Below are 12,559 nucleotides of genomic sequence, written 5' to 3'. Positions count from 1 at the left end.
ATGTTAGTTTGGGTCAAAACGTAGAAGCTAAAATTGATCCACTTCCCTGTTTCCGATTGATCTGAAATTTTGCACACATATGTAAATCACGTGACAATGCAATATTATGGTATCATGGAGCTGATCTGATGATGGAGCAGAAAGGTGGTCATAGGCACTCTGTTATGAAACGTCGTATCCTCATCGAGTAATGGGTTTTTAAAAACGTCTCGGAGAGCAGCAGATGACTGTTGAAAGAAAGGTACAGTCGGCGATAAAAGTTTGTTCCAAAAATGAATTTTTTGCAAAAAAACTTATCGATTTTTAACTAGTGCTTTTTGTCCAGGGCGTACTCCGGCCACGGTGGCGTGGCGCGCGGGGCACGCGCACATCAGCCGCCTGCTCGAGCGCGCGGCGCCTGCGCACCAGCCCGAACACAACACCAGTAAGAATTGTTCTTGATAATTTTTTTATTTTTTATTATTATAAATGGGCTTACTCTTGACCGCAGACTAGCCAAAGGCAAAGACGTGGCCTACGATGGAATGAGCTCGCCCAGAAGATGCCTGTTCACTCTTGATTTGATGGTTGCCGGGTTGTATGAATTCCACTCCTTGGCAGTGTGCATAAGAAAAAAGATTTCGGCCAGTTTGGCTTGCGGCCATTTGAAGATACCTAACGAATCTTACCTAACTATGGTAATTTTGTACAATTGGTCAATTTTGAATACGGAGACATAATAGACAGACAAAAGTAGTACATGACTTTTTAAAGTGTTTTAATTTAATTTTTAGTTTTACGTACTTATAGTTTGTCATTTTATCGTTTAGCAGTGTATTAGTCCTAACTGTAATGCTGTGTAAATAGTAAATAAAGAAATGAAATGACTACAGTTTGAGTAAAACTGTGTCAGTCATGCATGTACTGTTTTTTGTCCAGTGCGCACACCGGCCACGGTGGCCGAACACAATACCAGCACGGGAAGCATGGTCGCGCGATAGACGGTAAAATATCAGGCTGTCCCTATCGCACTTACAAATAGTGCGATAGGGACGGCCTGCTATTTTATCGTCTATCGCGCACTTGCTTCCCGTGCTGTAAGAGACATGATCATATTTATAACTGATGGAAGTGGCACCAGGGGCCCATTTCTCGCAGCTACAAGTTACAATTTACAAGCGGTAGTCAATGTCTAATATGACAAGTTGGAAAAAGATTTCCGCCTGTGTCAATGTGGAACAATTTTAGGCCCAAAACTAATTATAGTTTATTTAAAATTAAAATCGCTCTTGAATTTTTGGGAAAGTCTAAGGTATTCCAAACGTCGTTTTCATGTATTGAAAACCCTTTAAATCAAATTTCGAAATAGTATTTTATGCAACTGGTGGTTAAAAGAGGTCAAAAAAGGTGAGTGGCGTGGGTAACAATTTGAGGCGAAGCCGAAAATTGTTAATAAAGACGTCACGAGCATTTTTTGACTCAGTTAAACACCGTTGCATACAATACTTTTTCTACGACCAAGCACTTATTTTGAAAGAAAATTATAAATCAACAAATACCTACTTTCAGTCATCTTAGTTATCTAGTGGACCGCCTACCATTTTGAATATGCAGTTTGAGTGCAAACATGAAAATAAAACTGTCTATGGTATGGTTCTTTGAAGCCTGGCCACTAAGACGAATCGAGCCGAGTTGAATCGAGTTCTCATACATTTGAATGCGATTCGACGCGTCGCCAATGAACGCAGCAGAAAACGAAGGAGTCTCGACTCTGCGAATTGGTTTGTTAAGTTGGTAGCAATGTATTTACTGAACTGTAACAGCTATATCGTGCTACTTCTACTAAATGTTTTCAGGGTATAGACTAGATAAACTTGTCCTGACATCTTTTATGTAGGGTTTTAAAGTTCTATGCACGACCTTGTAACTCACGAATAACAGTACGGGAGTAGAAAAAGTGTTTTTTTAGACCATGGTTAAAAAAAACTTTTTTTTTCTTCAAAATATGGCTTTACGAATAGAGATAAAAGATTGAAGAACCTTTGGCCGTTCGGATTATAATTCCATCTGCAGTGCCAGTTTAGGAGTTTCAACTCAAAACTCGTCAAAAATCGACGAAACCCGAGCCCTTTAATTATTTTGATCTGAAATTCGCCTCGTCATTTTCTAGAAGACTCTCCGGAGTACAAACGGCGCAGCACACACAGCAACTCGACGAAATCTTCCGCCGGCTCCACGAGGGATCACGACCCTCCGCCAGATCTCACACACCATGAAAAGGTAAACAAAATCACATAAAATCAAAGAGTATGAGTATGTTTAGAATGTTCTAGACGGTCAATCAAATCTTGGTACTAAATAACCTAACCACAAAATTAAAATTTTGAAAAAAACCCCGACAGCGACATAGTGGACCGATTTTCATGAAACATGGCTAAGAACACTCCCGACTAACTCAGCTTTCAGACAAAAAAAAATCGAAATCGGTTCATCCGTTCGGGAGCTGCGATGCCACAGACAGACAGACACACACACAGACAGATATACAAACAGACAGACACGTCAAGCAATTGCCTTCATAGAACTCGTGCCTTCCTAAACCTTGACGTTCGTGGAATCATCGACGAGCCATCATCATCATCCTCCTTGCGTTATCCCGGCATTTGCCACGGCTCATGGGAGCCTGGGGTCCGCTTTTGACAACTAATCCCAAGATTTGGCGTAGGCTCTAGTTTTTACGAAAGCGACTGCCATCTGACCTTCCAATCCGAAGGGTAACTAGGTCTTATTGGAATTAGTCCGGTTTCCTCACGATGTTTTCCTTCACCGAAAAGCGACTGGCAAATATCAAATGACATTTCACACGTAAGTTCCGAAAAACTCATTGGTACGAGCCGGGGGTCGAACCCGCGACCTCCGGATCGAAAGTCGCACGCTCTTACCGCTAGGCCACCTCTCAACTTTTAGTTTTTATGAGCTCACTCATTTATTTTATCTTTTACAGCCAAATCGAGCGAATCTATCGCTCTCTTTCGCGCAGCAGGTCGCGCGTTGCGGCCGCAGCAGAAGAGAGAAAGAGAGGGAAAACGTGATACCGGAACATCATGCGGTCGAAAAGGACTCTAAACTTAGGTATTTATAAAAAAAAAACTAGAACTTCTATATTAAAGTTTTACTACTAAATTTTCAAATGGGTATTTCTAATATCCAGTCGGTAGTGACCCTGCCTGCTAAGCCTCGGTCCTGGGTTCCAATCCCGGTAAGGGCATTTGTGTGATGAGCACAGATATTTGTTCCTGAGTCATGGATGTTTTCTATGTATATAAGTATTTTTATATTATATATATCGTTGTCTGAGTACCCACAACACAAGCCTTCTTGAGCTTACCGTGGGACTCAGTCAATCTCCGTATAACAATGTCCTATATATTTATTTATTGAACAGGAGCTACGCAGCTAACGAACGCGATGCCGATCTACGCGGCTACGCGTGCGAGCGAGACAGAAGACGCGACGAACGCCACGGCTACCCGTGCGACAGGGACAACATGAGTCCGCTCTACGCATCCCCTCCGCGTAGCCCTATCAGCGATATTTGTAGCCCCACACAACCGACACACGGTAAGCAAAGACATATTTAACTCCGTTTTGACGGATAAAGTCTAAGAAAAAAACGTACCTCAAAGCCCTAGAGAAAAAGGTGCGGTAGCCTAGATGGCGTTACACCTTTGGGGAACGCTCGGCTAGATGGCACTAATATTAATATTTGAAATTTTTACACATATCATGCTAACAATATGGGCCAAATTGTCAAAACTGAGGTTTAAAAGTTTTAAGCTTGTGCCGAGAGATGGCAGTCTGTGCACTGTGATAACACGTTTTACTTAGACAGTAACTCTCAATAACACTCGATCCTCTTTGCGGTAAGTATATGAAGTTCTCAACTCCATACATCATTAAATACAAGTTATTTGTAGTGACATCTAGCGTCACCACGCGTCAATCACGCGTCAAATAGCGTAAATTTTCGCTACTCGACACTAGGTGTCAACAGTGTCTCGTTTGCCAAAAATGTAATATTAAAACAGTTTACAACTTATATTACAAGCAGAAGGAATTGAAAACAGAGTACTGATTAATACTATTAGTAATATTAGCTAAAAAAATGTTGAGCATTAGACTTTTTGTTCGTCGCGACATCTATTGACTAGTAGCAGTACTGATAATTTACGCTAGTTGACGCGTGATTGAAGCGTGGATTACGCTAGATGTCACTACAAATAACTTGCATTTACTGATGTATGGAGTTACAACTCTTATTTATTCCTCTATGCTAGAACATAGAAAAAACCCTTAATTTGGTCTCGACAGGTTCCCAACCTCCAAGCCTGACCGCTCAGCCCGTGTTGACAGACACACACTTCAACCGAGACACACACATGCGCATCATACTCGGACGAGACACGAAACAACCGCAGGAGAGAGACAGGTGAGAATTATCCATATATGTACTCTAAATTTGAGCAGATAATAGTTATTTTCTCAAACTTGCAATAGAATGTTGTCATTACGTACTTCAAATCAGGCCGGGAAGTAATATGTATCTGGTTCGTTGAGCGAGGATGATATGTAATGGAATTTCATAGAACATTGCAGACCTAAGACTGCAATGCTCGAGTCATTTGTTTCTAAACCTGAAATTGTGACACAACGCCATCATCAGAAAAAAAAACATGCAAAACGTCGCATCTATTAAATTCTAGTCTTTTTTGCCAGACTATATATAATGCGGTCACCGGTTAAAAAAAACGTTATCTCAAACAGATTTAAAAAAAAGTTTGGCGCGGAATTTGAATGTCACCGTTTAAAAAGGTATCGAGACAAACCTTATTGGTTTAACGATACTATGTAAATTAATTAGAGATTTATGTTTGTAATTATCTAAAATAAATAATAAATAAATAAAAGGTTACCTCAAACAGCTGAAACCAGTGAGAAATATAACAAAATAAAGACACATAGTCAATCCCTGGAAATCGGTTCAAATTTAGCAGCTTTTATTTGTAATAAAATGCTTTACTTTGTATGCATTACAGTTTTTTCTTCTTGTTAGACCTCGAGACCAAAGTTATTTACATTTCGCGACTTTTGAGTCCCTCATTACGCTCAAGATTCTAAATTAGAGCCACTCGCTGCGTTCGTGATTCTATTACGAAATCTTTCGCTTCCTCGGGACTCAAATACAAATCGTCACTACTTTTAATAAATCTCGTATCTCACGCTGTTCCTCAAAGTTAAAACGCAGTAAGTCTATATGCATTCCATATATACTTACTACAATTTTCTTTTCATTGACAGACGAAGATACAAGTTTTTTTTAAAGTAGTGACGAAATGCAAATATCGACTTTTCACTCTTGTTGTACAAGTAACTATTATAATTTTTGAGCTAATGTACTTTTAAGGACCCTATCGCCTGTGTGATAGGGCCCTAATGGTTAGGGTCGTCCCACATCTAGTGTCTCGCGAGCGTAGCGTCGGGTCAACTGTATGAAAAACTCGACGCGGCGTCAGGCTTTGCCATACAGTTAGCCCGACGCTACGCTCGCGGCATTTATCTGTGTGATGAGCACAGATATTTGTTCCTGAGTCATGGATGTTTTCTATGTATATAAGTATTTATATATTATATACAGGGTGGCCCATTCAAATCGGTCAGTATGGGAAAGTCTGAAACTGTAAGACATACGAAGATTTGTTCTTAGGAACCATGTCACCGATTTTGATAAAAGAAAAACTGCATTCATACAATTAAAAAAAAAAGTGTACCCAGCTGGGGAATCGAACCCGGTTGTTTTGAAAAAATAAACTTACACTATTTCTATTCAGATATCGTTTGTGTAGGTCTTAAGCAGTAAATATCTCTAAGAAACATAATGTCTAAAATGAATAAAATGCATTTTTTTCACATACTTTAATTTATCATAGTAGGTGTTAAAAGTGACCACCGTTACAATATTCAGCAAGTTCACTTCATCTTTACAACAGTGTACAAAAATAGCTATAACACCGTTGAAGTTGAAGACCTAAAAGTAGCCATAGAGTCAACTTTAACGCAGATTCACCACATGAAGATACAAAATGCAATAGTAAGATCGTTACCTAGACGTGTTGAATATTGTATTGAAAAAGACGGTGGTCACTTTGAACACCTACTATGATAAATTAAAGTATGTGAAAAAAATGCATTTTATTCATTTTAGACATTATGTTTCTTAGAGATATTTACTGCTTAAGACCTACACAAACGATATCTGAATAGAAATAGTGTAAGTTTATTTTTTCAAAACAACCGGGTTCGATTCCCCAGTTGGGTACACTTTTTTTTTTAATTGTATGAATGCAGTTTTTCTTTTTATCAAAATCGGTGACACGGTTCCTAAGAACAAATCTTCGTATGTCTTATAGTTTCAGACTTTCCCATACTGACCGATTTGAATGGGCCACCCTGTATATCGTTGTCTGAGTACCCACAACACAAGCCTTCTTGAGCTTACCGTGGGACTCAGTCAATCTGTCTGTGTAAGAATGTCCTATAATATTTATTTATTTATTTGACGAACCTTGAGTACGTATAAAATGTACGGTAATGATGGATGAAAGTATCTAAAAATGAAAAGTCTAACGCTTGTATATTTGTCTGTCAATGTAATCCGCTGTGTGTAATGCTTTTGACGTGCTAAGGTACAAGGTTTTTAGGGTTCCGTAGTCAACTAGGAACCCTTATAGTTTCGCCATGTCTGTCTGTCCGTCCGTCCGTCCGTCCGTCCGTCCGTCCGTCCGCGGATAATCTCAGTAACTGTAAGCACTAGAAAGCTGAAATTTGGTACCAATATGTATATCAATCACGCCAACAAAGTGCAAAAATAAAAAATTAAAAAAAATGTTTTATTAGGGTGCCCCCCCTACATGTAAAGTGGGGGCGGATATTTTTTTTCATTCCAACCCCAACGTGTGATATATTGTTGGATAGGTATTTAAAAATGAAGAAGGGTTTACTAAGATCGTTTTTTGATAATATCAATATTTTCGGAAATAATCGCTTCTAAAGGAAAAAAAAGTGCGTCCCCCCCCCCTCTAACTTTTGAACCCTATGTTCAAAAAATATGAAAAAAATCACAATAGTAGATCTTTATAAAAACTTTCTAGGAAAATTGTTTTGAACTTGATAGGTTCAGTAGTTTTTGAGAAAAATACGGAAAACTACGGAACCCTACACTGAGCGTGGCCCGACACGCTCTTGGCCGGTTTTTTTATTATAAAACTAAGCTTACAATTTAACATGATGTATGTTTGTTGCAATATAATTAAACACATAGCAAGGTACTAAACGGACCCCTATTTTTCAGATTTTAGCATATATTATATTATTTTCAAAAAGGACAATGAAAGGGGCGATTATCCCGTTGAAAATTATGATTAAGTACTGATGTGCCGACGGAAAGTTTCCAAAATTCTGAAATTTTCACATAGGAAAACTTCGGTAACTTTCCATACTTTGTATGGACAATTGTATGGATGGAAACTTTCCATTTCATAAATTTTAATTCCCTTTATTTTTCGTGAAAGTTTCGTGAATTTTTCAAGAAATTTAAGATTTTTTGGAAAGTTTCCGCAACTTGGACATCACTAATTATGATTAAAATACATTTAATTGTGTTACAGATGTATTGCGAAATTATTTTCCTTCGTATTGTTACGGAAACATACGAACTTGTTATGCTATTTCAGTCAGTCTCAGTACAAGACGTACTGACACTGTTTGAACTAGCATGAGAAACGCGGACGTTTCCGGAAATATACGAAGGAAAAGCTTTTTGCACCCTTTTCCATAATGTAAATATCCAGGGAGGGAAATGAGGATGTGGGGGGGGGTCACCCCTTGTCCGCTCATTTTACAAGTAATTACACAAGTATTGTGTGTCTTAAGAATTAAAAATGTTGGCTTTTATATTTTTAGTACGACTGATGGGTTTAGCCAATTTAGCCTTAAAAACATGGTTTTTCCCGACTTATGAGCTTACTGATAGAGAACCCGCCTAGCGAGTCGCTGTATCATTTTAACAGAGGTTAAAACACAATTTTGTACATAGCAGTGGAGCTTCGAAGAGTCGTCAGGCGTACAACAGGCTAGTAGGCAGTCTGGGGCGAGCGAGAGGGCGCATATTTAAGAAAACGTGAGTGAGCGAGAGGTCTATACTGTAACGACGCAGCCTAAGTTGTATAGCCAGTATTTTGATCTCGCAAAAACGAACTGAAGTACAGTCTACCAATTGGAACGCTAGGCCTCTGTAGAACTATGTCATAGTGACGTTATAAATTAGATTGTAAGAAATCTCTTACTGCTTGTCATTTTGACATGGTAACATGGTTGTAGAGTGGCCTAGGGTTCCGTTTGACTGTACACAAAGATGTGCGTAATAGTTTTCCAACAGTTTTTTTTCTCTGAAATGTTTGTATTTGTCATATTACTTCAGTCAAAGTAAGTAAATTCAAGGTAATAAATAATAAATATAAATATAGATGCGGATGAAGTGCCTGAAATATCTATACACGACTTTGTTAGTTTTTTGGCACTTTGCATATAAATTTAATCACTTAACTGTATTTCTTGCATGACACCGACTAAAAATAGTGTCGTTCGTGCGTTTCCGTGAAAATTCGATGGAAATATAATATGCACGACATCTGCGTGTGTAGCCGAAACGCTCACGAAACGAAACGCTCGTAGATATCTATCTCTATCGCTCTTGCGTTTTGGCGCGACAGAGCCAGACTATCTTTTGCGTCGATTTGTTTTCGTTTCGCGTCGCAAAAATGCCATTCGGCCACGGGGCCTGTACTCTATATTCATAGAATCATACTCTATATTCATAATATCATGACACTATAGATAAAAGCCCGAGAACTGGCGCTTCTCGTGGTACATATCTTATAACAACGCCCAAAATGTGTAATGCATATTGTTTGGACTGTATGTTTATTCAAATACGATTTGGATTTAACTAATCATCAGTGGCGGCTGGTGAAAATTTCTGCTAGGCAACACTGAGCAAAAAGAAACCTACCTTAACATTAGGTACTTTACTAGTAATCAATTTTAGGCAAGCCGGTGGGAATCGGCTTGTATGGACCAGCCGCTGCTGCTTATCATAGCAATGTAAAGGACATGCCAAGTGTAAAATGGTAAAATTAATACCATATTTTTAATATTAGCTTTCCTAAGTTACTTTAACAGCATTTACGAGTAATACTATAACATAGGTATGTTTTAGGTTTATTATGATTGCACACCATCCTGTCTTAAAGTTTGGACGTTTTTACGTAGACAAAATACTGGTATACAACTTTTACTGTGATATCATTCACTCATCATCATTGGGCTTAGTTCACCATACAGATAAAGGTTCCAGGATAATTCTAGGCATTAGTTTCTGAGGCATTGGGTTTTGCACCTTAACGGCCCAGCCACGACATTGGTCTAAGCGCGACAGCGGTGAGCGTCGGCCATACACTGGAGCGAGACACAGCGATGGGACTTTTTATTCACACGTATGGCTGCCGCTCACCGCTGTCGCGCTTAGACCAATGTGGTGACTGGGCCGTAAACGTATGAGCACAAGAATTTAAATACAAAAGACATAGTTATATAGGCAGGGAGCACATAATATTGGGTCCAGACCACCAAAAGCGTGTAAGCTATGAGTTATCAGCGATAGAGACCAACAAAAGATAGTCACTCCCGTGTAAATATAACCTAACCACAAAATAAAAATTTTGAAAAACCGCCGACCGCGACATTCACTCTGTCAAACAAGTCTGTCAGTAGATAAGAACAAAGAAAACTATAGGTATCCTTTTCTCTAACACCCTAAAGAAAAGGATGCATATAGTTTTCTTTGTTCTTATTTACTGACAGACTTGTTTGACAGAGTATAGTAGACCGATTTTCATGAAACCTGGCTAAGAACACTCCCGTCTAACTCAGCTTTCAGACAAAAAAAAATCTAAATCGGTTCATCCGTTCGGGAGCTACGATGCCACAGACAGACACACACAAACAGACAGACAGACAGACCCGTCGTTTTTGCGTCGGGGGTTAAAAAGAGAGAGCGAGCGATTTATAAGTTCATCGCTTGGCGACGAACTATAACTCGCCCGCGCTATCATCGCGTCCCTTTTGACGTGTCTGTCTGTCTGTCTGTGGCATCGTAGCTCCTGAATGGATGAACCGATTTAGATTTACTTTTTTTGTCTGAAAGCTGAGTTAGTCGTTAGGAGTGCTTTCAGCTTTCCGATCGTAAGCGTCTTCATATTAACTAGCGATTTCTAATACAAAAAATGCGGCTTAGCCATGTTTTATGAAAATCGGTCCACTATGTCGCGGTCGGGGGTTTTTTCAAAATTTTAATTTTGTGGTTAGGTTATGTTTACACGTGAGCTACTATCTTTTGTTCGTAGCTATTTGCTTATAGCTTACCCGCTTTTGGTGAGACCAGTACCTGAGATGAAATATTTACGTAGTTTTAATTCTGTTTAAGTTGCTTACTAACAATAATATTAAAACATTGTCATCGTTATCATATTTAAATCTATAGAATATTTTAAGTTTGTTAAATTCAGGATTGCAAAATAATTTCATAGCCCTTTGAGGGTAGATTTACAAAATTTTAACATTTATTTAAATGCCTGAAGATATTGACTATAAATTTACGTAATTTGAGTAAGTTATATTAAAACTCTGTACATTATTAGAAATAAGAGGTATTTATGTTACCAAATCTAGTTGCTAGGAGTAATTCCGGAAAAAAATGTACAATTGGTTCACGTCTCAGATTTTGATAAAAATTGGTAGGCTGTTAAGAGTCCATGATGCTGAACAGGATCCACTAGGTTTCCTAATCCCCAAAATGTTCCAGATGCTTTGTATGAAACCTTCCTTTTTTGTTACCAGATTTCTTTACATTTTCGGTAACGAAAAAGGAAAGTTTCATACAAACTACCTGTGACATTTTAGGAAACCTAGTGGATCTTGCTCAGTATCATGGACTTTATCAGTCTACCAATTTTTATCAAAATCGGAGACATGATCCAAATGTACAAACTTTTCGAGAATTTCTGCTAGATTGAAATACCATTCACTTAACATATTCTATAGATTTTTGGTTACAGTATAAACGTCTATTTGCTTATAAAAATAACCAGTTGTGGTGTGTGACAACTAACAATAGTAGATTAGGTACATACTCAAATCACATTTAATTATCGGCCGAGCCGAGGTCGAAATATGTGATCTAAGGCACTGGTCCCACCGCGAACTAGTAAACTATGAGCTATCGGCTATAAAAACGAACAAAAGATAAGTAATCCCACGTAAATAAAAGAGACACGACGATGTTTATAGTTACTCGCCCAGCGGTGAGCTATCAATATCGCCGTGTCTCTTTTATTTGCACGGGAGTGCTTATATTTTGTTCGTTTTATAGCTCATAGCTTACTAGCTCGCGGTGGGACCAATGCCTAAGGCTCTTATTTACTGGCCAAGGTGTGTATACTATTTTTCTGTTCGACGGAGCCGGGAAGCGGTACGTTTAGCGCAGCGGCCAGAAATTTGACGCTTTCCGGCCGTAGGACTGAAAAAAAATATAGTTAACAATTTGTGCGCTCTTGGTGTGTTAAAATACTGTCGCTTTGACATAATCTTTCTTCGCCTAATCTATTTTTTTTCATATGGGGGTGGATGAAGTATTTTGTAGGTATTTTACGGGTTACACTAAGTGGGACCCATTTCTTGAAGCTACAAGTTACTATTTACAAGTGGTAGTCAATGTCTAATATCGTCACTACTTTGAAAAAATCTCGTATCTCACGCTGCTCCTCAAAGTTAAAACGCAGTAAGTCTATATGCATTCCATACATACTTACTACAATTCTCTTTTCTCAAACATGCAATGAAATATTGTCTTTACGTTCCTTAAAATGGGCTGGGAAGTATCGCTTTTTGGGCGCAACAACTCGAGAGGACTGTAAAGGGATTTCATATTATATTTTTAGGCCTAGGCCTGCAAAGTAACTTTTTTTGTAAAATATTGTCCTTTAGAGCATTTTTTTTTATTTCATTGTATGTTTGAGAAAAGCACTATACATGCCTCGGCGTGAAAACGGATTCCCGGCCTCGTATCCCTATCCGGTCTCGCTCGCACGCTCGCTCGGCCGTATATACCCACTTGGCCGGAAATCCTCATTTTCCCGGCCTCTGATGTAATGTACTATTTTATTGACAGACGAAGATACAAGTTTTTTTAAAAGTAGTGACGATATGACAAGTTGAAAAGAGACTTCCGCTTGTAACTTGTACTTGTAACTTTCAGTTTTGAGAAATGGGCTACTGAACTAAAAAACAAATCTCTGTATTGTTCGAAAACTTATTTTTATTTTATTTATTAACATTTTATCCAACAGATAATACAACATAATTATACGTAGTAGTAGTTATAATATATCGATAAAATAATCAAATG

General features: G+C 38.5%; 1 protein-coding gene across 1 annotated transcript in view; it reads left to right on the top strand.

The window, feature by feature from the left end:
* Positions 1-12,559, top strand: part of LOC125240193 (ankyrin repeat domain-containing protein 50) — a 50,140-nt gene that overhangs the window by 35,077 nt on the left and 2,504 nt on the right. The window contains exons 25-30 of the mRNA XM_048148017.1: positions 326-424; positions 2,150-2,259; positions 2,984-3,111; positions 3,425-3,600; positions 4,351-4,468; positions 8,132-8,215. Coding sequence (XP_048003974.1) covers positions 326-424; positions 2,150-2,259; positions 2,984-3,111; positions 3,425-3,600; positions 4,351-4,468; positions 8,132-8,215 — 715 coding nt within the window. The remainder of the gene's footprint in view (positions 1-325; positions 425-2,149; positions 2,260-2,983; positions 3,112-3,424; positions 3,601-4,350; positions 4,469-8,131; positions 8,216-12,559) is intronic.

This window comes from Leguminivora glycinivorella, chromosome 27, assembly GCF_023078275.1.
Source record: "Leguminivora glycinivorella isolate SPB_JAAS2020 chromosome 27, LegGlyc_1.1, whole genome shotgun sequence".
Classification (NCBI taxonomy): Eukaryota; Metazoa; Arthropoda; class Insecta; order Lepidoptera; family Tortricidae; genus Leguminivora; species Leguminivora glycinivorella.
This window is presented reverse-complemented; position numbering and strand designations above follow the sequence as displayed.